The 27,829-nt window shown below is 31.4% G+C and overlaps 3 protein-coding genes and 2 long non-coding RNA genes across 12 annotated transcripts; 3 read left to right on the top strand and 2 right to left on the bottom strand.

Annotated features, from left to right (window-relative positions):
- Positions 1 to 232: 232 nt before the first annotated feature.
- LOC117165937 (dyslexia-associated protein KIAA0319-like protein) lies at positions 233 to 5,313 on the bottom strand. Of its 4 annotated transcripts, none has more exons than XM_033349466.2 (16): positions 5,131 to 5,313; positions 4,727 to 5,065; positions 4,225 to 4,637; positions 3,978 to 4,150; positions 3,512 to 3,889; positions 3,218 to 3,443; positions 2,765 to 3,138; positions 2,573 to 2,684; positions 2,337 to 2,485; positions 2,068 to 2,258; positions 1,894 to 1,993; positions 1,503 to 1,823; positions 1,332 to 1,433; positions 1,068 to 1,253; positions 844 to 993; positions 233 to 770 (listed from the first exon to the last, which is right to left on the bottom strand). In XM_033349466.2, the coding sequence occupies exons 3-15, from the start codon at positions 4,629 to 4,631 to the stop codon at positions 845 to 847; spliced, it is 2,868 nt and encodes a 955-aa protein (XP_033205357.1). In that variant the 5' UTR covers positions 4,632 to 4,637; positions 4,727 to 5,065; positions 5,131 to 5,313; the 3' UTR covers positions 233 to 770; position 844. The 4 variants fall into 4 exon arrangements, with proteins under 4 accessions (XP_033205357.1, XP_033205358.1, XP_076484141.1 ...); XM_033349467.2 differs by having other exon boundaries at positions 233 to 783; XM_076628026.1 differs by having other exon boundaries at positions 233 to 993; positions 4,727 to 5,046; positions 5,131 to 5,312.
- Positions 5,314 to 5,872: 559 nt separating this feature from the next.
- On the top strand, positions 5,873 to 12,293 carry smo (smoothened, frizzled class receptor). The gene is made up of 8 exons (XM_033349273.2): positions 5,873 to 6,226; positions 6,439 to 6,759; positions 7,080 to 7,520; positions 7,592 to 7,761; positions 7,881 to 8,221; positions 8,419 to 8,620; positions 8,699 to 8,869; positions 8,948 to 12,293. Exons 1-8 carry the CDS (start codon positions 6,215 to 6,217, stop codon positions 10,236 to 10,238), a joined length of 2,949 nt encoding a protein of 982 aa, XP_033205164.1. The 5' UTR covers positions 5,873 to 6,214; the 3' UTR covers positions 10,239 to 12,293.
- LOC117165866 (androgen-induced gene 1 protein) lies at positions 10,570 to 20,655 on the bottom strand. Of its 4 annotated transcripts, XR_013061897.1 has the most exons (6): positions 16,561 to 16,733; positions 15,360 to 15,560; positions 13,211 to 13,348; positions 12,893 to 13,110; positions 11,809 to 12,675; positions 10,570 to 11,734 (listed from the first exon to the last, which is right to left on the bottom strand). XR_013061897.1 is itself a non-coding variant. In XM_033349302.2 (5 exons), the coding sequence occupies exons 2-5, from the start codon at positions 15,516 to 15,518 to the stop codon at positions 12,477 to 12,479; spliced, it is 714 nt and encodes a 237-aa protein (XP_033205193.1). In that variant the 5' UTR covers positions 15,519 to 15,552; positions 16,561 to 16,733; the 3' UTR covers positions 11,808 to 12,476. The 4 variants fall into 4 exon arrangements, 3 of the variants coding, with proteins under 3 accessions (XP_033205193.1, XP_033205190.1, XP_033205194.1); XM_033349302.2 differs by lacking the exon at positions 10,570 to 11,734 and having other exon boundaries at positions 11,808 to 12,675; positions 15,360 to 15,552; XM_033349299.2 differs by lacking the exon at positions 10,570 to 11,734 and having other exon boundaries at positions 11,808 to 12,675.
- LOC143305170 (uncharacterized) lies at positions 14,748 to 15,350 on the top strand. The gene is made up of 3 exons (XR_013061900.1): positions 14,748 to 14,854; positions 14,992 to 15,164; positions 15,247 to 15,350. It is a non-coding gene; the product is annotated as an uncharacterized LOC143305170 (long non-coding RNA).
- Positions 20,656 to 20,662: 7 nt separating the features above from the next.
- LOC143305169 (uncharacterized) lies at positions 20,663 to 26,910 on the top strand. 2 transcript variants are annotated; one of them, XR_013061899.1, is made up of 3 exons: positions 20,663 to 22,506; positions 22,968 to 25,340; positions 25,420 to 26,910. It is a non-coding gene; the product is annotated as an uncharacterized LOC143305169 (long non-coding RNA). The 2 variants fall into 2 exon arrangements; XR_013061898.1 differs by having other exon boundaries at positions 22,968 to 26,910.
- Positions 26,911 to 27,829: the final 919 nt, after the last annotated feature.

A 27,829-nucleotide genomic window follows, 5' to 3' on the forward strand; every position in this document is an offset into this window, starting at 1 on the left:
CTTGCCATAGCGTAATGAGTTATAAATAACGTTAAAGCGAACGCATGCGAAACGGAAATGTGGGTGCTTTAGAATGCTTTATACTAAATTTAAAATCATTTTATGATTCCTGTTACTTATATTGTTTTATGATGGTAACACGTGCTATAAGAAATAATTACTATTTCTATTTAACTTCGAAAACTATATTCGCTTAAAATATATGTTTAGGGAAATTAAATACCACATTAACTATATGGATAATAAATTTTATTATTTATCCATATACAGTGTAAAAATAAGATCGATGATATACGTATTAAAGAGCAAGTATTACATACAAGAGATATATGAATAAGAAACGATCATTATATATAAATACTAATTCCAATACTTTCTAAGGCCGTAATCAAATCAAGTTTGATCTTTGAATTGTGCTATAATACCGCACGCGTATATACGGCGGCACAACTATAATTATATAATAAAAGTTTCAAATATGTGTACACAATATCAATAAATATATGTGTTATTTCGAATAAATCAAACAAGATGCAATACAGTGAGCGCGTGTATTTTCTTGTCTCTAATCAGTACTTAATTAAGTACATCTAGTTTCGTCAAATTCTTTTTACAAGTGGCAACTTCTGAGAAATCATATCCTTGCTAGATACATACTTAAAATTACAGCCTTGTAACTGACTAGTAAAATTGATGGTTTTCTTAATTTTTTTTTGGCCAAACGTACACAAATGTGCGTCGTTTAACGAAATCTTAAATTCTACACATTCCTGAAACAAATTCCTGAAATTATGGCTTACTTAATCCGCGATTCATTAAAACCCTAACAGGTGTGACTATTACCTCATGTTTTCACTCTAGAGCCCACTTTAATAAAGCCATTTCGAGATTTACCGTTTCTTACTTGACTGCTATTTTTCGCTTTACGATGTTCGAATAAGACATCATCGGAGTCCGTGTCTGATTCAGATAACACCATTTTATGTGTTGAAACTATAAAAATAAACATATAAAGAGTCATGACGTAATATTATTTCTAAATTCATATAAAAGGAAAGATGCCGTACATGTGCTGCTGTCGTCCTCCGGTTCCGGTTGTAGAAGAGAATAACGCGGTGGTTTTTTCTTAGTACCAAGTGAACGTCGTTTACCTGTACATATTCTTTGACACAGACAAACAAGACCCCAAATGAGGCCAACCCAACATACGACTAGAGACAATAATGCTATTATTACATAGAGAATACTCCAATCTGAAAAAAAGTATGACTTCAAGTCAACTTAATTCATTTTCATATTAAAATTTACTTTTCGTATTTATTTTAACATACCACAATTGGAATCGCCATTGCCAAAGTATTTCTGTATTAAATTTTGCATCCAAAATGCTTCACACATACATAATCTTGTTTCTTGATCACATACTCCATGGCCTATTTAAAAACAAATTTCGTACAACAAAATTATTTATAACGTAATGATATTTAATAAAAGATACTTACCCGAACAATTATTTTGACACACAGCAGTATCAATGTTTGCAACAGACAAGTGAAGAATGCCTGAATCTTGTCTTAATTTTTCTTTCAATCGTTTAACTACTTCCGGCCCGTACATAGCGACTTTTCCTCCTTTTTTCTCTACATAGAAAATTAAGACAGCTCTGCCTGTATGTGGCTCCGCTCTTAAATTTCGGACAACAATAGATGCTTCATCCCGCAGTAACATTTGTAATTTTAATACCAAAGAATTTTTTTGCGACACTGTTAATAAATTTGCTTCGATGTTCAATGTTAATTCAACTAAATGCAATAATTGTGGGTCTATAAAGAATATATATACATTATTTAAAGCTTTATTACAGTATTATTTCTTTTCTTCTGTAATATTTACCGGGTTTTACTATCACGGATACAGTGTCCTCGCTACTAAGACCTTGGTCATCTATTACTTTTAATCTAAAAAGGTATCTTCCTGGCACGATATCTGTCAACTATAAATAAAATTTAAAAATACTCTGTTATGAATAAAAAATTGTCTACTTATGATACTGTTAAATATTATTACCATTAAGATTGGCGATTTATCAGAATTCTGAACTATAGTGCCTATAGCAAGACTAGACGGATCCCTCGACCACATCCATTCACTAATTCTTAGGTCGTCAGTTGATTGAGATCCATTAATAATTAGTGCGCTAATCGGGGCTACAACAACCTGATCTCCACCTGCGTTTGCTTTCGGGGCAGCATTTTTATCTATGTAATAAAGTTAATTTTAATAATCAAGTAATTACAAATACTAGTTAATAGAGTGTAGGATAAAATTCTATTTACTTTGTGTAACTTTTACTTTAACGGTGTCCGAATCTTTATTTCCATTATCGTCAATTACAGTTAACTTAAACTCGTAATCACCCTTCGTTAATTTTGTAATATTCGTAACTGATTCATTCACTGCCGAAAATACAGCATTACTAGGTCCACTGTTAAATCAAATTTAATACTGCATTATAATATTACGAGATATAATCAATTAAATATATGAACTTAATGTATGAACTTAAATTTACCTCATTTGCTCCCAATGGTAAGATACAATCTTAATATCATCTTTACTTTTCCGACCATCAAGTACAGTTTTTGTTTCGGGTAACGCTATAGTTATAAGTTCGCCGGCATCAGCTATTTCAAATTATGTAAAATAAAATAATACTTAGATTTTTTCGATAGAAATATAAGAATAAGTAAAATCATGTAATTACCTTTCGGCGGTTTATTGGTTGGTGGTTTCACAAACACATGAACCTCAGCTGTAGAAAATTGTTCTGAATCGTCTGTTACTTTTAGCACAAATGTATACATTCCTTCCTCCAAATTAGACAGTTGTAAATACGGCGTTCTTGTATTCTGCATATCTACTGCCTTGTTTTGATCCGAAGGACTTTTTGTCCATTCCCAACTTGCTATTCCATGATCATCTGTACTTAAGTTACCATTGAGTGTCAATGTGTTCTGAGGTAAATATATAATAATGTCTTGACCAGCATTAGCACTAGGAGGATAATCAATTACTTTCAAAACTGTTATATTAGCACTCGTAGAATTAGTGATATGATTGGAATCTTCTACTGTTAACCTAAAAAAATAAAAGATTTGAAATATTAAACAATTATTAAATTTTTTATAAATAAACAGTTTATAATATCAGTACTGACTTAAAAGTGTAGTTGCCGGGGATAAGATTATCTAATTGTAAAGTAGGTGTATCAATTAGATTAGGATGATATCCAATAGGACCTCGTTGCAATTCCCAATGATAAGAAATAACACGGTCGTCATCTTTACTCGACGAACCATCTAACACAGCTCCCGTATTCGGTAATTTTACAACCTGCGACGCGGGTGAAATTATAGCAACTGGTGCTTGATTTATTCTCTTGGCTGCAAATAATATTAAATCAATAAATAATAATAACCAAAGGAAATATAAGCATAATAAGAAAACTTACGTGGTAAAACGCTAACATTTGCGTATGTTTCTCCATAGGTATTTGGACCATTTACTGTTACTTTAAAAGTATATAAACCCTCAGATAAATTACTTAATTTAACAGTCATACAGTTCTGATCAGACATTGTGCCAGTATGGCCATCCGGTTGACTTAGAAGACTCCAAGCATAATTGTAATGTTCATTTCCTTGTTCTGCTGGCACAGTATATGCAGATAATGTTACTTCATTCTCTGGTAGGCGTACTTCTTTTGAAACTGCAGAAACCAGCAATCGTTTTACTGGTGGCTTCATGGATGTTCCAGAATCTTTTATACTTTGTGGTTTTCCTTGAGGTGTTACACCAAGTTCTATGTCTTCCACCAAAGTGCAAATTCCTAGCACAATTAATACGAATTAAAAAATTCTCAATAAATTAAAACACATTGAATATCTTTCTAATGACCGCTTAAATGATATAATTACCTGCACTATTATGCTTAAATCCAGTAGAACATTGACAAATTCCAATATCAGACTTATCCCCAGACTTAACACAGATTTCATGCTCTAAACAATTCGATTGAGTGATGCAACTTATCCCATTTGACCCACCAAAAAGAATATGGTCTCCTTCTGTACCATCCATGAGAAACCCTCTAGAAATCAATTAGAATAATTATTAATTAAACGAAGTTATAATAAAATATTATATATGAAATTGAAATCTTACCCAGTATCATCATTTATTTGATCCAACAAATCACTCCACATTTCATCTTCTTCTACAGGTTTAACTAGAACCATGCTTGGAGGATTTTCATTTGCCAAATCCTTCCTATATAAAGGTATACATAATTTGGAACTTTTACACTGCACATGATAGCAGGTACCATTATGCATAAGTGCCACATTGCATGTAGTTTCGGTGCAGCATGCAGCGACACAGTGTTTCATGGTATTTAAAGGCTGGGTAGTATATATTCCACTAGATAGATTTCCACGAGGTGTGTAACTTGTAAAAGCTCTCGGATATAAACCTGGGCATAACATTTGCCATTTTGTGTCCCTATCTGGATAATCACCAATGCAATTTCCAAATAGCAATAAATATAATCCTAAATAAAGGATCTTAAACATCTTCAACTATAAAAGAATTCCAATATAAAATATCTTATTTGAAATCTTATTGTAAAATTATTTATGTTCATTTTTACATAAAAAAAATATTTTACCTTCTTATTCGTACACTTCAAAATTATCAATAAAAGTTGGTATGATCGAAATTATTTTTCAGGTTATTCTACGACACATCTGTCACCTTAAGGATTGCTTTACTATCTAATACTGGTCGCAGACTGTCGAGAGATCGTGTAGTATTATGTTCCGCTGGTATTAATTCCAACTTGAGTATAGACATATATGGCCCAGGCTTATCATATATTAACAGCATGTTATTATCAGCACCAACAGCTAATCAACTATAGGGGAATTTATCATATTTCCTGTTACACCGGAATAAGGAAAGGCCAAGTGAAGAAAACCGACGTTTCACCTAATAGCACGTTATCAGTCTAAAATGTATATTATTGTTAATTAACATCATGAATTTATCATATTTATCAAAATAAACCATTACCGAAAGTACTTTGCACGCTATTATCCTTTGTCAATTCACATGCTGTAACACCTGTGCTTAATAGAAATGTTTTGCAGAGGTCGACACCAGTAAAAATAATAATTGACAGACAAATTAACCCTGGAGTAATTTGCGAAATTACGCATGTATCGCGTATTCGTTATATTGTATTTTTGTTATATTTATCGATGTACGTGTTTCCATCGTTCATTTTATTGAAAAACGGCACTCCGTGTTATCTATATTGATTATGTAAATGAAGCGGCTTGCGAGTCTTATTGTCTGGCTTATTGAATAATAATTAGATGTCAGAATAAAAATTTTTAGGAAAGGTTTCTGTAAAAAAATATCATTTCACATTAGTAATTAAACTTAATTTCAACAGAATATATTTTTTAATTTAAGGTTTATAAAATTACTATTTATATAGCGTAATATTGAAATTAATTTTAAATTATTGGTCAAAGTCGACAAGATAATATACATAGGTTGTAATACATGTAATAATGTATATATATAATAATATGTATATGTAATAGTTGTAATAAGTTCATTTATGTTTTCTTTAAAAAGCACGTCAAGTGTTATTATTGTTACATAAAACCTAATGATTGATTGAACCAATGAGTGATTTATTTATCTCATTTTATTGTAAATATAGATACATGTATTACTTCTGTATTTAAAAGAATGAATTTACTACAAATTACAATAATTGCTAAAAAAATACCACGTATTATTAATATTTTATTCATGGAATGAGTTGTTTATAAAATTTCCCGCGTTCGATGCGCAAATAATACTGCACATTCTACGATGCTGCCACTGGTGAGGTATTTGCGAAGTTATTTACAGCCCCGTGCATTCAAACACCGGAAAGAGGTATGGGTATGAGCAAGTTCATCGGGTTCGTCGTGGGTGGCCTGGAAGCGAACGGAACGTGTGTGTGGTCCGAGCGTTCGTATGCTGGATGCGACTGTCGCGAGCGTAGAAGATGCAAGACGCTTTGTCCGAACGAAACGGAGAGCCTTCTCCGTGGCACTGTATAGTCGTTCAGAAAATAATTGGCGTGTAGTTTTAAGTGATGCGTCCGAAGGTACTATTTTTATTCATGGAATACTTTTGTTGTTTATCTCTGGTGCAGTACACGTGACATTTTCTTTTTAATTGAGCCGATAGCATGCCGGGGAATCGCGCACCGATTACGGAAGCCCATAACAAATTATCACTATATAGTACATTACTGTTTTTTTTTCTCTTTAATAATGATATTAATTTTTTTTTTCATGATAATTAATCTTTTTTCAGATGACGCTCCTATTCATTTATTATTTTTTAATCTTACATCGAGCGTCGTCGGAACTGGCGCACGGATTTCCCACTAATTCGAATAGTAATAATGAAACATGGAAACATGGTTTAGAGTTGAGTCCTAGGCACAGAATTAAGGATTCCACTTATCTGCTGGACAGGTACCCCATGAGAGAATTACCACCTGATTCTTTAAATTGTCATAGAGCAGCAAAATGTGTAGAAATGCAAAGGAGTACTTGTATGGGTACAAGATTGTCATATACCACTACTACATTGGATCTTATACCTGAACATGTAACCCAAGATATTGTAGAGGTATATATTACACATGAAGTATAATTCACATAGGTATTTTTAGATATGAATATATTTATAAATGTAATTTTTGATTTTTAAAAGAGGCAAATCTTTCAAGTCTAGAGTTACTTTCTCTTTTCTTTGTTCTCTTTTTATACCAGATATTTCAGGTCAGAAAAATCCTATTTAAAATCACCTCAGGTACTTCCTGCCTCAACTATATCACTCCTAAATATTACAATGCTTTTTCCTTATTCCTATATTGTTTAAAATATTTTTTATACTAATATTTTATTTTTCATTTTGTTAAATGTACTTATTATATACTTATTTTACAGGAAAAACTACATGTATTGCAAGCATTAAGACATATGCCAAAGTGTTGGGCAGTTGTTCAACCCTTTCTGTGCTCAATATTTATGCCAAAATGTATCAATGACACAGTGGATTTACCATCACAAGAGATGTGTAAAATGGTTTCAGGACCGTGTAGAATCGTGTTCAATCACACAATATGGCCAAGTTTTGTTAAATGTGAAAATACAGATTTATTTCCCAGACTATGTAAAAATGATATTAGAGAATTGAAATTTAATATTTCTGGTAAATGCCTAAAGCCATTAGTTCCAACTGATAATGCACTTGCTATTTTTGAAGGAGTTGAAGGTTGTGGAACACAGTGCAATGATCCACTTTTTACACCAGATGAGCATAAGCAAATTCATTCTTTTATTGCCTGGGCTGCAGGCATCTGTGGTTCATTCAATTTATTCACAGTTGTAAGTAATAATTGTCACGATAAAGGAATATAAAATAAATAACATTGTATCTAATTTATGTGTTATTTCAGATAACATTTTTAATTGATTGGAGAAGTGCAAATAAATATCCAGCTTTAGTTGTATTTTACATAAACTGTTGCTTTATGATGTCCTGTATTGGATGGCTTGTTCAGTTTACAGGAAGCAGAGAAGTAATTGTGTGCAGGAAAGATGGAACCTTAAGAATGAGTGAGCCGAGGTAGTTTATAATTATTTAATGTATATAATAAATTGTTGTATAATTACATATGTCGTATTTTGTTGAAAATTTTTGTATTAAGTCAGATATAAAAACTTTGTGTACTAATATGTTTTCAGTGGAGAGAATTTGTCATGTGTCGTAGTGTTTGTTCTTGTGTATTACTCCCTTATGGCAGCTATGGTATGGTTTGTGATCCTTACATATGCTTGGCATATGAGTTTTCAAGCATTAGGCAAAATCCAAGACAGGATTGACAAGAAAGGCTCATACTTCCATTTAATTGCTTGGTGTTTACCACTTGTCCTTACTGTTACAATCATGGCATTAGGGGAAATTGATGGAAATAGTGTTACTGGTATATGTTTTGTGGGTTACACTAATCACGCAGTCAGAGCTTGGTTTTTGCTTGGCCCTGTGTTGATTGTCTTACTCGTTGGAGGTTATTTCTTATGCAGAGGTATGTTTTGAATCTACATCATTTTTCTATTTAGCTTTCTCTTTATTCACTTTATTTACTTTTTATTCATATAATAAAATGTATTTCTTTGTATGCTTTCATGAAGATCATAGTCTAGTAAGTATCTTGGTGAAAATAAATATTAAAAAATGATATTTTTACTTCAAGTTAACTAACGTTATTGTTAATATTTTTAGGATTAATTACTTTGATTCGACTAAAAATAAGCAGTCAAGAAATTATATCTGAAAGAGCAAGTTCTAAAATACGAGAGACCATCGTGCGCACAGGACTATTCTCGATTTTCACATTCGCTGCAGTTGTGGTGACTTTTTATTGCCACATTTACGAATTTCAACATTCTGAAGAATGGCGTCAGAGTTTTAGAAATTACATGATGTAAGAAAATCGAAATATAAAAAATTAGAATACGTAATAATATACGATGTTTAGTAACATTTTATATTTCACGTACAGATGTGCAATAACAACAAAGTATTTGGATATTTCGGAATGTAAAATGGAAGTACGACCGAGTGCAGCTAAAATGCAATTACATTTGCTTTCACCATTTTTTGCTGGTATTCTTATGTCTTCATGGGTGTGGACTGGTTCAACTGTAGATACTTGGACCAGATTTCTTAGACGGTAGTATTATATAGTAGTATATAACATTGCTTTCATTCTTTTTTTAACTTTTAAGCTATTAAAATTATTTTATTGTAGAACATTCAACTGCGAAACAGAAGAGCCTATTAGACTGAAGAAACACAAAGTAATTGCTCAAGCGTTTGCAAAACGGAAGACATTCAACAACGCTGGCCGATTGTCTATCAGCTTCCATAACACCCACGAGGATCCAGTCGGTTTAAACTTCGATCTAAACTCTGTAGCTTCTCAGGATTTCAGTTCAACGTGGGCAGCTGCTTTGCCAAAGCTAGTTACTCGTAGAGGTGCACTCGTCGGTGGTACAACGGGCTCTGTATCTAGTAACAGGAGAAATTCTGTAGATTCTGAAATCAGCTTTAGCGTACGTCGGGTGTCCGTGGAATCTAGAAGAAACTCTTTGGATTCACAAATATCAGTTCAAATAGCTGAATTGAAGACAACGCGGAAAGTCGCTAGCAGTTCACGCGGTCGACGCGGGAAACGACGACGAGACTTCGGAAAATCTAGATCAGGTAAAGTAGGCCCGCTGTTTAGAAGAGGCAGTACTACATCACAGGAAAGTCAGCTCGGTGCACAGATATTATCGGCGTTGACTATAGGTGGCAATTCAAAAGTACCGCCCATTCAAGTGCCTAATATGAAGAGACGATCGGCTAGCGCTGGTTTGGATGACCGCGCCTTGAATCCTAAACTATTCGATGGGAAGAATGCTGGGATGCTGCTTCCGTTCCTATTTCCAGGGCAAAGTGGCAGTGATGAGAATTTAAGTAGTGAAGAGAAACAGCATCAAGAAATATCAGGAAAAGACGTGGATATTGAAGGAGGAAATATGGAAAAGGACGATCAAGACAGTGACAGTGATGACAGTCAACCAGAAGAAGAAGCTAAAATGTTAGATCCTGAAGAACCTCATGAACGTAGCAAGAGTAAAATTAGCAACAAGAGTTCAAAAAGTTATGGTCACGAGAGTGATAGGAGGAGCAGAGACGGCCGTAGGAGTAAATATTTGCTCCAAGATGAAACCATTTTAAAGCACTTGTTTCAAGAATCCAGTGATATTAAGTTGAAAAGTGACACAGAAATAAAAGAGGTATATAGAAAAGCTGGAATGGGAAATCTGGCATCTAGTTTAAACTCGTGTTCTCCCGAATTGACAAGACTAATGCAGTCCGAAGCGCAGACTGGCAATGCTCGAGAAATGGCAACACAGACATCGTTGCCATTGGACATTTTAGAAATGGAGGAATTAAAACAGAGCATAGACGAGATTATCAATAGCCGAAATTGTAGCTCAAAGGGAACACAGATCTCACCGCAATTAAATAAAAACAAAAATATCACTACGTAACGTCAGTTTTTCCTCCGACTTTACGTACAAAAACTTTTTGTAAAAATGATTTGCGATACAGTGAAGTTCAAAATCTGTCTTTTTAGTTGATAACTATTATACTGCTAGACTTATTCAAGTTTTGTTTTAGTTTTGTAAGTTTTTTTATTTTTTATATGTATATGTTCTGAGTATTTTTTAAGGAAGAAAACAACATATTTCATGAAGATTTAACAGTATAACAGCTATATGTGACTTGTGTTATTTACATGTGTGACTGTATATGTGTAATGGTGTAATGACATGACTGTAATTGTAAATACTATTTTAAAATAACTCAGTCTTAGTAGTATACATTATTACTTTTTATACATTTTATTATTGATAAAATTGCAATATAATAAAAAATAATTCGGTGACATTTTACAATACTAAAGTTGTAAACGTATCATAAGTATAATTTTCGCTTGGCTTTTTATAAAGAACAATCTAAATCTATTTTTAACGTTGCTCTGTATATTACAGTATTCTACAAAATGCATATCCTACTGTACTTAAGTCACATACAAATATTTTTTTATGTATGTACAAGTAGAATTTATTTTCTTATTTTAAATTTGTCTTTTAAAAAATTAAGACGAATTGTGCAACGAATTGAAAGAAATTACATTCTACATCTTCAATACAACATTCAAAATACATATAATATTAACAAAAAAATACATTAAAAGGTGTCTTTATTCAATAGTATTAAACAAAAACGATACGTATTTAGCAATACATCATTTCTTCGATAATTTTTACCTCCATTTTGTATAAATTGTTAGAATAACTAATTATTATCAACATTTTTTATGAAATAAATGGAAAATATCTAGTTCTATAAACAAAAATGTCTCAGTTAAATATTAGCACAACACATTGTATCTTTGTGAAAATGTATTCTGAAATTTACTAATATATTTATGGAACATAACTATAGATAAGGTCAACCCGTTATCGATAACTGATATTTTCCGTATATAGTTTAACAACTTCCCGGTATGCGAGTCCAATTTACTCGCAGATAAAGTCAATCACGTTAATGTGATATTTTGATTTTGTAGTAATAAATATTGAAAATTCATGAAGATCTTTCAAAATTATACATCTTTTTTTCTTTTTTTTTTTTAATGCACTTATTATTTAAAAGATAACTAAAATCCGTTAACAGACTCTGTACTCCTGATCGACTATGTCATATTTCTTTGTACATTATATAAATGACGAAATGCTAAATTAGATCTCTAAAGTTAGTCTAATCTGTTATAAATGCAAAAACGGCATTTCTCATCTCCACTCGATACGTTTTCGACACGAGAATCATCGATGGCATCAAATCTTGGTGAACACGAGTACACGTGCTAATAATTTCTTTGCTCGATCAGTCCAGCAAAAGCATATTCCTCTTGCTCGATTCGCCTCACTTCATTATGCTTTCAAATCCGGTCCGATACATTCTGCTACGTACTTTTTTCCTATACTCGGTACAAACACAGCCGGATTTTAGTATTTGATAAGACGGTATTTGCAAACATGTCTGTTGATATACCTTCAAAACGCGGAACAATGCATTCATTCCACACACGTGTTCACAGTTCACCATTTCTCTATGACGCATTTTCTTCCTTTCTTTCTAAATTTTATTTCATTTCTTTGTTATCAGAGTAACAAATATCGAACGTATAAAAATGTACTAGCTGTTGCATCGTGTGTACGTATGTGTCTTGTCCGTGTTTTTCTCTTTTTTACTTTCCATTTGTTTGCATTTTTTAATTTACATCACCATGAATATCAGGCATCAGAGTGTGTGCAGTGAACTTAGTTATTACAATTAGTCTTCCCTTTTCTTTGTTGCATATGTCACAAACCACACGAGAGAAAAAAGTCACATCTACATGCTCCAGCCACGCAACCCTCTTCAAGTGAACAAATTGTTAACGACCGCGTTCTCCTCGTGCTTTCTGCTTTTGGGTAAAAATTAACGCGCTCTGTCCTTGCATGCACATATTACCATGTTTTTGTTTAAGAGTTTCCGAAAGAAAATTTATCCATTGGATACGCGTGCATGCCGTAATGTAGGATAAATGGAGCAGGAGGATGATAGGAGGAGGGAGAGGTGGAGGAGATAGAAAAGTGGTTTTTAATTTTTATTTACCACCACCTTAGAGGAGGCTAATGTATGACCGAAGTCAGCGCAGCTAATCACCATGGGCGAGGCTATTTGCTCTTGGCATAAGATTTTTTACTTTTAGTATATTCGTTACCCCAAAGGAAGTTGTCCACTGCTTCGCCGATCAAATACAAGGATAAGGTGATTAAAAGCATTACAAAGAAGAATACAACTCGTAACGGCAGCGGCAACACATCTAGTACTGGGTACACCCAGATACCGCTCTTATAGAAAATTATATGCACCCTGAAAATAGTAATAATTTACGTAATTAACTTAATAATAAATCTTTTACTTTATATTATACTTTACGTTACTATATATTAAGTCTACTTTATATTTACTTATAATTTTAAAATCCTAATCGAAATTTTAATCAAAGTTTAAAAGCAAAATATGACAGTTGACCAAAGGGATAATATTCTTTTATAATTTTTATATTTTTTTTATACTGTCAACGTACCAAATTAAATATACAATCATAAAGGCTAATAAACACAAAAGGCCAAATGATTTCCTTGGATATTTTCTCGGGGCTATCATCATTTCTATTAGCGTGGAAACCATGATCATTGTGTGCATCAAATGATTGAGCCACCATGGAAAGTAAGGATCCAGCGCCTTTGGAAGCACCAATTCGCGATCCACAAACATTAAAGTCCAGAATATTATTCCAACGAACTATAATCCGAGAAAATCATACGAAAATGTATGAAACTTTAATTTTTAACTTTTTACTAAAAGTAAAAATTTTGTAGTTTTTGTCTTTTTCTTGATTTACCATGGCGATCGGAAAACCGAGGATCGCATGTACATGATCCTTTAATTTACGTATGAATGGTGGCTTCTTAGGACTAACTGCATTTGTGCCGAACCAATCATTCAGAATACATATGAAGAAAAATATCGCTTGAATGATCTGAAACAATGAATGATTACACACTTAATTTCTACTGTTTAGATTAATAATTAGAAAAACTTGAATATATGGTATTGTACTTTTCTGTAAAAATTATTCAAAACATTTTTTACCGGTTTACATTTGTTGCGATTTATGTAACTAATAAGTAAAAGTTTAAAAGATATTGATAATTAGTTTAAAAGATAATTTTGTACAGAAAATAGATTTCTTCAGTGAAACTTGAGACGTAATGTCGAAATTGCAGTACAAGGATATAATGCCGCATTTCCTTTGTAATTAAACAAACATCATGTCTTCAATAATAATAAGAAGAATAATGCAAAAAGCGACTAAAAGATCTCAATAATTAACATAACTGCAATAAATTTGATAAAAAAACAAATAAAATTTGCATACATACATAAATATATTACATAAATTATGTCATTTCATTATTCTATTTAACGTAGAATTGTAAAAAAGGAGACCTATAACCTAGAATTTGTAATTTGTCAATTACACATATGTATTTAGTATAAAGTGAAAATTTTCCGCTGTTTTTATTCTCTAATTATTTTATTATAAACGTATTCGCATATCATGTCTAATGTAAGTACTCTAAAATGAATAATGTAGCAATACATTATTTATGTAAATTTAAACATTTAGAGACAGAACCAAAAAGATAGAATCTAACCAAACACTTGCCGTTTTTCATTATGATTATTGTACTGTACTTTGGATATTCTTTGTATTTCTACATGTATGTGTGTCTATTATGTAAATGTATTTTATGGAATTTTTAATTTTTCATGAACTGATAAACATCCGCATTAACAATATGAACGGTGATGAATATTTAAACCTACATTATATATGAATAAAAAATTATATATATATACGTAGTTGTATGTAACATCGTAACATATAAAATGTTTAATAAAAGTTTTACTGTAATGAATTATACCGAGAAGTATTGACAGCAATTAAATACTAATAAAACAATTGTCTTGTATGGATACTTCAAATCATGCAATGATAATCACTTGGCTGCATATAAATAACATGACATGACACGTGCTGTAATTCGGAGATAATATGGAGTGGTACTCGAACAATTGAGTTTTGTTGTTATCCGAGCTTCATAATTTGTAATATCAACGTGAAATGATCATATGAAATCGTTCAGTGGTAGCAAAAGATTATGAAAAATTTATTTTCCCAGCTTAGACATTAGTTCAATAAATATATAAATATCATGATGTATATATGGAGTATTGTGATGTCCCTATAGTCCGTCCAACGAGATGAAGCAATAAATGTAAACAATAGTTTATTGCTATTGCCAATATTGCAGTCACAACAGTAAAACTTTCTTTACTTACACTGCCTCGTTGGAGATATTATTATACTATGATATTATTATTCACGACTACTCTTTTTGTTATCTAAACAATTAAAATATTTGATTTGTAAATCACTTTGATGTATAAATTAATTTTTTATTACAATTTTGAGAAATCAGTAAGTATAATTAAATATTTATTCAATCTCCAAAAAGATCACTGTATTTTACTGTAATTTCGACTGTTTTCATTTTTGCGAATGCGATATGCATACAATACAATATCGTATTCTTACGTCTTCTTTTGTGTTTTCAGTATTGCATAATAATGAAAATGTGAAATAAGATTAAAATCATCACGCAATTTCAGTTTACTTGATGTAAACGAATCTTACAAGTATTTATGTAGAACATGCCTGGAAAATAGTATACCCATAATTGTTTTCTAATAATTAACAATTATTTTAAGTCAATTGACATTCTATAATTGTAAGTACCATTTTGATCAGTGATGTTTATTACATCATCAGTTTTATTTAATAAATAATTATTAGGCTAGTATTTTTAATAGGATCGTAAGTGGTTATGTAAGGTGGATTAGGAAAATAATCTAATTACATGTGAAAAAGAGACCATTGAGACCAAGAGACAAAAAAAGAGTTCATTGATTATCACGATACTAACCGCGTCCCAGAAAGTGAGGAACTTGAATTTCCCGCCATAGCTGTTGTGCATTTTGAGAAGATTCGGAGGGACAATAGTGTACATGTAATCATAATACACGGAGAACGCGAATTGCACGCAGGAGATCATGTGAAATCCAATTAGTAGGCCTTCCTGCATCTCGTAGTTATTTCACATACAGTTTTTTCGTGATCTGAAACGCTTTGATAGATTTCCATGATGGCGATCGTATTCGACCAATCACACAGAAATAAATTGATAAAAGAATTATTCATCTTTTCTGTATGCATTCACTCTTTCAACAAACGTTTCTTATGTCGTGCAAAATGGGTGCATTATTGGATTCTCTATTTTTATAATAGAAGCCTTTTTTTTAAGTTACAACTTATAACAATCGCAACTTTATCTATTCTGTATTAATAACGTTTGTTCTAAATTTATGAAATAGTTTATGAAAATTGAAAGAAATGGATAAAGATGTACAAAAAAAGATATCGTTTCTTTCCTTTTGTATAACATATTAACTAAATTACATATTACATATTACGTTAACAAGAAATTTATTTCTTTAGTAATTACATTTTCTTGTTGTATGTATACTGTATATAGTATATATGTAATGTACTTATATAGCCGATTAAAGAAAGATATATAAGGAACTATAATATTGTGTTCAACTATGAATTACATAAGACAGTTTACTCTCGAATTACGTAAATAGCACGTAATAAAGTGGTATTGTAATGGTATATAACATTTCAAACAATTATTTACTTTGTCTTGCTAACTTTATCTACTATATTATATATAGTATTGTGTATTAGATTCCAGGTAACGGATTGAGCATAACATTGAAATTTAAATTATTAAAAATAAAGCAGATTGCTCTACAATAACACGTGCTTTTTGCAATTGATTTCATTACAGTAAAAAATAATCGTGGGAATAAAAATAGCGTTTCTATATAAAAAGAAATTTATAATATTTTTAATCTTAAAAAACAATGTACTGTAAATAATACGCTTGTTGAAATCACTGACATTTACTTTGTGATTCTAAGATCATCCAGCTACACAATTCACAAAAACAAAACAAAAAACTAACGATGCAAAATAAACGATGCACAGACTGTTGATGATAGCAAAGAAAAGGATAAATGTAGCTATCTATATAATTGCACAAAAATAGATAAAATATTAACCTCACTTAATAAAACGGAAATAACTAAGAAGTTGAAGTTATTGCAAAGTAAACATTCTGTATTACTTAAATATTTTCTAATTATCTTTCTTTTTTAATAGCAAAAATTAGAAACTTCGGCTTTCTCAAACCGCACTCAATAGTATCGACCGCGTCGACGGTCTGCAACGTACTGACTGACGGATAGATGAAAATACAGTATGAGGATTGTGAGAAAGAGAGAAATAGCCAGTTCACCATGTGCGTATGGTTTCATCTGGAGAGAATTAGATACTACGGTGCACAGGTTAAAATTCACAGGTTAAAAGTAAATAAAACTTGCATATAAAATGGATACGCAAAATGATCAGAAAGATAAAAAAGAACCTGTATACACATATATAAGGCAAGAAAGAAATTGACGACATTGTATGCGACCGTATAGACAGATACGTGTTGTTTCTATTACTAACAGAATTAACACATTATCTAAATGTGTACGAGTAGCACGTCTACAGTCATTATTTTATTTTTCTCAATCAAAATGCGCATTGATTTCAAAAGCCAAATACATATAGAGTACATAATATAGTACGAAAATAGGACATAAAAAAAGGAACGGGGCGTGTACGAAATAGAGAAGCGCCATTAGAAGACAGAGATAAAAAGTGCTGCTGTTCTTGTTGCTCTTTCTCTGCGCGAATAGAATGCGCACGAGCTTTTGCTGACAAAAATCGTTTCCCGACCTGTTCTGAAGAATATCATGTTTCTTTCTTTTAAGTTTAATGCCCGATGAAGATTAGTTATTTTAATCTGTGGATCTATACTGAAAAATATAATTTAAGATAAATATAGATTTCGTAATTATTTAGGGAAATTTTATAATTATCATCGTGATACATGAGAAACTTCTTTCGACTTTTAAAGCGTTTTATGATTGAAAGTTCGATATCACTTTATTGAGACGTGTTACGTATTTATATAGGAATAAGTAAAGGATTGGATCCCAAGACTGGAGAAAGATGATTACCATAACACGTTACGTGATTTTTCACTTCCTACTACCATTCACGATTTTATACTGCATCTATGCTCGAGTGATACGCTGATTTCTATTATGTACACGCTAAATTTAAACAGACTTTTGTATAGTGGTGGTTCCAGATTTTATTTTTATTAAAAAGGAGAAAGTATTATGAATTTAAATAATATCATATTTCGAGTAAATCATATGTATATTTTTTTAGAAATAGCATTTCATAACTCATTAATCAAGTTGAGATACGTATATTTGTTGACCTTGTTAAAAGATAAAATACGAATACTTCGTTTTATCGATTGTATGTAATCAATAGTATAAGTAGAAATTTTGCGTTCTAAATTGGATACTTTGTACGGGTAGACAACCATTGCGATTGTGTTGTATAATAATATGTACCTTCATTTTGGTAATTTTTACAAGATATTGTTACACAATTTTGTAAAAGAATTAACATTAGCTATTCTCTGACTGTAGATATATTTTATTTATGGAATATTCGTTATGTATCGCGACCTTGTTTGATTAATGAAACCATGTTTTTAAAACAATGGATATTATGAGAAGTTTGTTATTCAAACAAACATCAAGGAAGCATGTTATTTTACACTTGCTATATGTACCATTTATTGTATATACGATATAAAGTACAGATTCTGAAACTGGTAGAGTTAGGTTCCCAATACAAGAACAGCAATATCGGCAAGAACAGCATATATTTTTTGTATCATAAACAATTTTAGATTTCAAATAATGAGATTCTCATGTCTCGTTTGTGCTGTAAACGCGGTGTAGGTAACCTGTGTAATATTAGAGAGGAGAAATTCTCGGGTAAAATGATGTTTTGACGAAGTACCTCTATCCTATTAGCGCTTTGTGACGATTACTGAGTAGTTCCCTTGACCGTCGCAAGAGACATCGTTGTTAAAAGGAAGTTGTTAAAAAGTGTAATACAGATTTTACTGATGGTATTATAGCAAAAAATCAGAGAAACTTGGATTTTCGGTAATTGTATATAAAGGGATACATTTCATTGATTTTAATGAAATTTAAATATGTATCAGGGTGAAGATTTTATATATAATATGTAACCGCTGCTCAGTCATAGTTTTCGAGATATTGGTGAAAAACTGTTGCTATTAGACATTGAATTTTGTCTGTACGTGCACATCAATGGCACATACACATCACGGCGCGACAGCCAGCAAACGATCTATAACGGGTGAATTCGTCGAAAATGTGTTTAGTTTTTTAGTTTCACAATATATTTAAATTTGATCAAAATCGCTGAGTTCTATCCTTCTATGCACAGTTACCAGATTTTTTACTTTGACGCAATCTACAGGTTGTCAGAGAACTATCAGGAAATAGTCACAAGTCGCCTGAGGGGTGTTCGAACACCTTTATACTATACTATGACTGGAAGTGCCCCTATCATGGGACTTTCAGAATCTATATATACGATTGTGCTTTATATGTACGCTATACTAAGCTATATACACTTACGTAACGGTGTCAGAGGCATGCATAGGTTATGACGTATTGGCAATAGCGAATAGAGGCAACCAGCCCCTGTGCTATAAGGTCGATTTCACACGATGATACGTGTATGAAATGTGGATATGCTATAGTATATCTAACGAGGCGAGACAGTCGACTTTCGAATGTCACTAGTCGGCAGCCAATAGTTGCAACCGCAGTAATCAAATTTAGTTCACATTCATTGTCCCGTCACGTTGGATAGACTACACTATTTGGCGGTACTGATTTCGTGCATCTTGAGAAACTTGATCGCTGGCGATACTTTCACTCAAGAATAAACGATACTGTATATTTTATTCCTGGAAATATATCTCATGCGTATATTGCGGTACGTATTTTGCGGTACACGTATCGTCGCGTGAAACCGGCTTAACGCTCTTAATATGGGGAAGAAGATTCAGATTCACACACACACACACACAATGAGCCGCTGCAACGCGCATGTGTACAGAAACACGAGGTAGACGCGGAGAGCAAATCGTGCTTGAGTATTGGCATCGAGACGTTGTACGAAGTAGGAAAGCGAGAGTAAAGGAAATGTGAAAAAGGCTATTAAATAATGACTGTGCGTAACTAGTATAAGATTAAGAATTTTGGAGTATAAACGTAACGTCAAGGTTTCATATTTAGTTTTAGTATAAAGTCATTTATTGACGCTCCATCATGTTGTAAAATGTGGAACGCAATATTACTGTATTTATTTAGCTGACACAAGTGCGTCGATGTAAATTTATTAGCGTTTGACTAAACGTTTATATAAACCTATAAATACATCGTTCAGAGTGAATGATATTTAGATGAAACTGTAGGAAAACTAACTACCCTCCGGTCTCGATGATTTTTAGATATGTTGTAGAAATCGATATTTTGAATTTTTCCTATACATAGAAAAAGTGGATTTGCTTAGTTTCCGAGATATTCGTCAAGAACTACCGGTACTACAGTGAATTTTGCCTACAGTTGTATGTCAGTGTATACGTTAATATTGCTTGCCGGTTGCTGGCCGCTTATTTTCTGTTTATAAATGAGTGTTGGGCTAGCTTAACGATTTCGTGCACAACGTGTATTTGAATTTCGGAATTGACCAAAATATAATCTTAAATATCTTAAAAATACATCTATATGCTTAACAACCTTGGTATTTAATTAAGAAGTATGTCATATCATCTAAGTTAGCAATTGTTTTATATTCTTTGCTGCCAATATTTTTCATAACATAACATTTTTTGGAATTTATATTAATTATATCTGTCGACACTTGTTACATATCGTGAACCATAAGATATGATGAACAATAGAAAACAAAATATAATGACGAATAAAAGAATTATAAATGTTTTGAACGAAATACGATTTTATTAATATTAAAAATATGCAACTTACCAGGTTCCATACAGTCAAGAACTTAAGTTGTCCTGGATTGAAGTCACCACGTGGGGGTTTAAGCAGAGGTATCGTAATCAAAAACCCTCTGTATGTCGTAAACGTGTACATCAGACACGATGAAATATGGTGTAGCTGATTTATTGTGTACATTTTCCTAAAATCCTGATAAAAAGATAAAATTTTGCGTTAGGGGTTTACATTATAGACTTTTTTATACATTATGGTAGTTCTTGATACGTAAAATCCAAAAATGTAAGTCATTAGGAGTCTAGCGGTTCAAAAATTACATAGGGAGAAAAATTTTGAATCGGAATCTTCTATTTGCCAAGCGGGTATTTTACCGATTGAGCTATCCAGAAAAGTACGTGTCCGGTTGAGAATTAAACTATTGCAAGTTGCTGTCGAGAGTATTTCTTCAGCGTTTGAGAGTAACTGTTTCAGAGGGATGAGGTAGCTTACTCTCGAATAGACCATGATCGAAGAGCTACTGGCACAATTCGAAACAATTTCATATTTTAAAAGTAGTATATCACGACAATTCATAACATGAGAAACCAGGTAAGTGAAGTGTAATCAAGTATGTAATAGAACGAAATATACAAATATTATCAGAATATCAAAATTACAAGTGTCACAAGAACCCAAAAAAAGAAAAAATACAAAAAAGAAGAAGTAGCAGCGATCCGATAAAAAAATGAACTTCAAATTGGGTCTATTTTGGGATTTCGAAATTTTTAATTCCAGCTCTCGCAATAAACATCACAAGATCGTCACACATGAAGGCATCGGTGGTTAATTGTAAATAAAAGGAACTGGTTCAATTATACACTGAACTTCTGTTGCGTTCATTTGCACAAAATTGCAAAACATCTTGGTATCATCTTCAATTCGAAAATCCCTTCTAAATAATGAACATTACAGATAGTAAGCTTTCGGTGAGTTTTTCTAGTAAGTTCGAGGGTATTAATTGTCCAACTTGCTTTCAGATAGACAGACAATTTAAGAGTACTCTCGAGAACAACTATCGGAAGAAATTCCCAAATCGACACGTACCTTAATATTGTTTCTTTTTTATAGAAATGATTTTTCCGTTAAATTTGCTACAACTGACGCATAATCCTTACCTGATACCTATGACATACAGGTTAGGTTCAACTAACGATTGACAGATGGGATGCGACCTTGTATTATTGGCTAAGTTTATACGAAAAAATCTTTTTTATTTTTATTTTATTATTTTCTTACTGTAAGATTCTTGTGTCTTCACGAAAGTATTATATTAACCAGAATAGCATTATATTGTGATAAATAATTTTTATTTAAATAGCAAACAATAAAAATGGAAACGATAATAGACAAAATTCAATAATTTTAAATGGTATCGACATATACGTAATTCCGATTACGTAACATTAAATAATACATTATTTATCAATATATAAGAAATAAACACAGTGCTTCATATTTAATAAAAATAGCTTCAGTAATTATACCAACAGTAAGCTGAAGAATAAATACTTAATGTGTTGCTTCTTTTAAAGAAACTCAACTTTGTTAAACATTATTTAGATTTTTAAAAGATTTTCTAATATTAAAAAGAAACGTTACTAAATTCTATACCGAATAAATAAAATATTAAAGAGAAATGTCATTTCTTTTACAATTTTCAATTTTACAATTCCATTAAGCTTTATATCTAATCTAAATTGGAAGAAACAACTTCATGAATACATCATGGAGATCCTAATCGACGAATAGGTCACGATATTATTTTTTACAAGGAATTAATATTTAAACGTCAATGCGGAGCTGAATTATATATTTCTTAGTATACGACTGGATATATCGTTATAAAAGAAAAATGTTTATTACATAAGAATTCGATATTGATAACGATCATATAACTACTCTTGTAAAATTCCGCAGCTGAAGAGACTTGAGCAGCATAGATATTATGTATTGCACCACAGATGACGATGCAAGATACGTTTCAATTACATGGTAATTATGCATACTCTAGTACCATACTCTTCTCTACTGCTAAGTTTTATTTCCAGTATGCATTTCTTAAAAAGATTGATTTAAGACAGACTTGTTCTATCCATTGTGAACTATATCCAGTGCTCCATATTATTATAAATAGTTTAGTATTGTATACTGCACATATGCATTTTGTGCACTTTTGCATCTTAAATGCATCTTAGAAAAAAAATTGCAAACAATAAGTATGTCAAATATCATAGTAATGGAAGCAAGAACACATTTACATATAATAACCATTCCTATATCAATAAATATATTAATGAATATATATAATATAACAAATAGATATAATAACTATTAAATATTTTTTTCGAATGTTCATTTTTTAACTTTTACGAAATCTTATTAAATAGGTATATAATAAAATATTATATAAGCTTGTTCGGCGAGATGGCACTTATTTCTCTATCAACTTCCAGATAAATGACTGGAATCCGAGTTCAACTGGGTTCAAAATATCGACTCCTCTGGTATTATAGTCCAGAAAATTGTCAGTTTCCGATCCTTCGTAATAACAGTAATTAAATTGACAAAGTGAAGAGCCATCAAGATGAACGTGAATGCACTATATACTACCAAAAAGATATTTCTCTTATACATACAAATAATGTATTGTATTTATTGTACTTTATTACCTCTTGTCTTTCGTCTGCGAGAGGCTTCCGGTTTGTATAATATTCCTTACGAAATTCATATAGCTGCTTTCCTTACGTTTATTATATTTTACAAATTCATAACATATTCATCATTAAGGATGTGGTAGAAGTATAATTATAAGACATAATATAAGTGAAATCTTCAAGTAAAGTATGGTAAATTTAGCTATCATAGTGATGAAAAACAAAATATATAAATAATGAATAATTAGCGAAATAATTTTGTGTATGGAAGATAAGGTATTGCATCTTTAAATAATTTCTTTCATAGGAAAATGAAACGTTACAGAATTAATGTGAAAATAACAAACATCGTAGTCATAAATAACGCGATTATTTGATTCGAAAAATGAACGAGATGAAAAATGAGATCTTCTGGAATGACCAGAAAAACAGGTTTGCAGAGAATGTTTTCGTGCGAGGATCAATTTCAGTGAAACATTTACGCTGGAACACTATTCTTCTTTCTTCGCGAAATATTTAAATTATTTCGTACTTCATTTTCCGTACAAATTGTTAAATACAATGATGATTTAATAATTCGAGATCATTCTAGAGAATAAACACTCCTAATACTAAGTGTATGCTAAATTGTGCAAATTGTGCCAGAAGTTGCACAACCACTTTTTTTGTTGCTAGTATTAGCTGATAATTATACAATGGTTTTCAAAGAACGAGTTTTTCTATTCCTATATCGACGAAATGGAAAATTTCAGAAATTTAATTACTTGCCCACAAATTACATTCTGTATTTGTATGGTTCTACGTGCATATAGCACCATAGATTTACAGAAAAGTTTATTTTATTAGAAAGAAGAATTGCACTTACGAAATTCACAGTCTAGAGTATTGTAAACTCATTTAAAAAAAGAAGTGAGTTTAGTTTCTAATGAAACCGATCAATTTTTCGATCATTCCTAAAACTGATTAAGTCTATTGTGAATGTGAGTTACGCTTTTTAGAATGAGAATGCAGTTACCCCTTTAAATAAACTGCTTCGATCTGTTTTTCAGAGGATCCGATTTCTCTTATCCCATTAAAATATAAGTGAAGTAAAATTGTACGCAAAAAATTCTCTATCTTTTAAAAAATACACTCCTCGATCATCTGAGAAAGTAATTATTTCCAATATTATTAGCCGCATCAGCGCGGTGTCCAGCTTCAGTATAATATCCTCAACGATATTAATTTAACAACTGTTATATTAAACAAGTTCTTTCGCGCTTATTTTATTGCATTCCGCTTAACCCTCCATTTAATATTTCTTAAAATCGATAATTTTTATTTTAAATAATTTCTCAGTTCATTCTCATTTCAAATATATTATATATTTCTAATCACCCTTAATTCACTCAATAACAATCTAAAATCAACAACTTTTACTTAAAAGGGTTTCTCGTTTCATTTGTATTTCAATCATATTATAAATCATATCATTCGTCTTCTATTTCCTCTAATTCATTTCTTACGTTAGAATAGTATTCCCCTTCATTTCTGCATTCCTATTTAAACAATTGACACTTCGTGGCCCTAGTTCTCAACTGTTCCTCTTAACTTCATTTCTTAGAAACATATAATTAATCAATCCACATACGTCTAATTGATATAAAGATACAAATACATGATAACATGACGAAAATTCTACCTAGAAAGCAACAAATATTTAGTTCTTTTAAGTCCTACTTCCACGCAATAATATCAAATTCCTTATAGATTTTAAACTCAGTTTCTTCGGTTTACGAACTAATGGAGATAGGACAGTTGAGAACTAGAGCAACGACTTATCTTACTTTTAATTATTTTTAAACCTACCTTGACGGATGACTGAAGAACGTTGGAAAATCTAATTCTATTTAATTTTTGAAATTATGCCGAATGATGAAATTGAAAATTTAGGAGAAGTAGGTTTGTTGATATGTAGATTGATCGAGATACGTACAATGAGATACGGTACAACCAACTGAATCACAGGCCAGTCTTGTGAATTCACGAAGCGCGCACATCAATTTCGACGGAAAGTCAGTCACGGACTGACAGTTAACTGTGCTCCACCATTCGTTGAGTCTTAACTGAATGGGGAGCAATAGATAAAACAAAGAAGTCAGCTGATTCGTCGCCGTTGTGCTCAAACACTAGGTAGATATATCTGATTTCAAGATAGCTTTAATAACACATTGTCTTTATCTCAATTATAGGAACTCTTGGTAACTTGCAGGTAATATTCGCGAAAACTGATAAAAAAAAACGTGTGATACCGTGGCGCTAGTATCGCGAAAAAGGGCGAATAGACTTTGTATGTACAAATTCATTTGACTAATCAAGTAGTTTATATTCTATTTAACGAATCTATCGTCAACACATGACTTATGTTAATGTTTGCTGCGCTTTAAAACAGGATAAATTTTTTTATCGTATAAAACGATGTAAATTTATTTAAGAACTTAAACGAATTGGTTCACTAAATGATGTGTAAACAAAATGTTGAAAAAATGACAATTAGCCGAATCGCAAAGAAAATAGTGGAAATCGCTTTTTACAATGTTTTTATTTGAGCCTGTAATGAAAATTTAAACTATGCTTTTATCGGAAAATTTTATCGAAACCAGATCCACGTTACTATGAACTACAAACGGTTGAAAATACTGAAAATCATAGTTGTTTACGACTTTCAACCTGTAACTGTAATAAATCTAAAGGGGCATTCAGATCAATATTATGGTCAATATCCCAGGATTCTTAACATTATATTAACAGTTATATTCATCGTCTAGATGATTCTTTTCTGAAAGATTCTGAAAGATTCGTACATGTTACGACGCTTATCGCTTGCCTCTGCATCAACAGATTTCGATTCGTTAAATTTTAAAAAAGTTAGTCTGTTTTAAAGAGTGACTGAGTATTAATTTGACCCACTATATATAAAAATATTGATTGATGACATTTAGCGTTTGAATCGTAAACGATAATGAACGTTATGACGTTTCGTCTCGTTTCGATTTTATTATCATATATTTACTGTTTACTATGTCTGGATGGTCAATTTAAATGATTAGTTATCAGAAGTTTATTAATATAATCTTACTAAACCAGAAAGTTCTTAATGTAAACATGATTAATATTGTAAATTATAAATGCAAAAAAAAGAGGATCAAATGTGTATGACGGTCAAAGTTCAAATTCTTGTTTAATTATTTTAAAGTGTTATTTGTATTTGCAGATATGAAATACGTTTGATTTTGTTTCATCATTTATTTTCTATCTATATATCTATATATTTATCTATAATCTATGCAAATGGCAAAAGCGTACATTCACAAATTTTCAAAAAGTTCAAAATTTTCCGCATAGTTAACTCCTTGCAGATAGGTGGGTTAAAGATCGCCTCATCCTTTTTGCATGATGGGATACATTTTATCCCATCTCGAAAAATTAAAGTTACTTACAGTCATACAATTTAATATTTTATTTAAAGTTCTTCGTTCAGTTGGCAATGCTATGAACCAACGGTAAATGTGTAAATATATAGTCGAAACGCATTAGTAAGTTGTTGACACTGTTGTGATTGAGGTTAGCGAATTGTATGGTGCAGTGAATTTTTGTCTTCCATAACAGTATATGTTGTTTCGTTCCTTAAAATTTATTATGAGTGAATAAATTGTTTTATAATAAAAAAAACATATTATTTTTTATGATGTTTTATACTAATTTTGAAGCTGTATATATTATGACACTGTATATATCCCACCTATCGCATTCCTTTCCGTGCAACTTAGGTTTTTATTTTCTTTAAAATTTTATGACTCAAAAAGATAAAAGATAATGTCACCGCGTATAAAGTCACAGATATACACTTATCGACAAAGGTTACGAACATAATGATCGCTTGAAAATTACTGTATATTTTTCATCTTGATATGTATCACATGTTCCCCAATATTTTATTTTTTATTTAGTTTTTGTTGAAAGTGGCTATATGATTCAATCAATGTTTCTCATCTTTTGTCACAAAGTTCTATTTTATTTACCCGATTTAATATTAATTTACATCTCACACGAATATAGTCGAAAAAAGACTTCATGTGTGTACTGTTACTTTTTTACAATATTTTTCATTTCATCTAATATATCTAAGAAGGTATATAATAATCTCTTTTAACTTTTGTCAGCAAGTGTATTTCTGCTCACGGCATAAATACACCCCCAAATCGGAACACAGGAAGAGTTTAATATCAGGCGTAGTGAGATAGACATCCTCGTGACTATTGTAGTGTAGTAGTTAGTCGCAGTAATAGAAGTAATTTATAATTGTAGTGTTAATTAGATTTTATAGTAAGTTCTGTTAGGGAATAAATGTTATTTAATTTCAGCATAAAAAGTAGCATTGAATTTTACTCATCTATCTAGTAATACCGTCTCAACATAATCATATGTAAAAAATAATTTTTATTCATTATAAACACTAATATAATATTTACTAATGGTAATATCAACACTAATTTTCATAAGTACGTAAAAATCAATAAGGTGATACATTGTGTGCGTCTGTATTTTGATAAATATTAGCTCCCTGATTAAACAATATAACTAAGCAGTATCACTGACTAGGTACAGGATCTATACCAGTA

The sequence above is a fragment of the Bombus vancouverensis genome, chromosome 3 (assembly GCF_051014615.1).
Source record: "Bombus vancouverensis nearcticus chromosome 3, iyBomVanc1_principal, whole genome shotgun sequence".
Lineage (NCBI taxonomy): Eukaryota > Metazoa > Arthropoda > Insecta > Hymenoptera > Apidae > Bombus > Bombus vancouverensis.

What these genes read in the sequence shown, in the direction of transcription:
- LOC117165866 (XM_033349302.2), bottom strand. Translation starts at nt 15,518, where the DNA reads ATGCAGGAAGGCCTACTAATTGGATTTCACATGATCTCCTGCGTGCAA. An exon ending in TCCTCACTTTCTGGGACGCG is followed by an intron (nt 13,349 to 15,359) that starts GTTAGTATCGTG and finishes TCATTGTTTCAG; the next exon opens with ATCATTCAAGCGATATTTTT. An exon ending in TCGGTTTTCCGATCGCCATG is followed by an intron (nt 13,111 to 13,210) that starts GTAAATCAAGAA and finishes CTCGGATTATAG; the next exon opens with TTCGTTGGAATAATATTCTG.
- smo (XM_033349273.2), top strand. An exon ending in TAACCCAAGATATTGTAGAG is followed by an intron (nt 6,760 to 7,079) that starts GTATATATTACA and finishes CTTATTTTACAG; the next exon opens with GAAAAACTACATGTATTGCA. An exon ending in TTAAGAATGAGTGAGCCGAG is followed by an intron (nt 7,762 to 7,880) that starts GTAGTTTATAAT and finishes ATATGTTTTCAG; the next exon opens with TGGAGAGAATTTGTCATGTG.
- LOC117165937 (XM_033349466.2), bottom strand. Translation starts at nt 4,631, where the DNA reads ATGTTTAAGATCCTTTATTTAGGATTATATTTATTGCTATTTGGAAAT. An exon ending in ATAAATCGCCAATCTTAATG is followed by an intron (nt 1,994 to 2,067) that starts GTAATAATATTT and finishes TTTTATTTATAG; the next exon opens with TTGACAGATATCGTGCCAGG. An exon ending in GTGTCAAAATAATTGTTCGG is followed by an intron (nt 1,434 to 1,502) that starts GTAAGTATCTTT and finishes GTTTTTAAATAG; the next exon opens with GCCATGGAGTATGTGATCAA.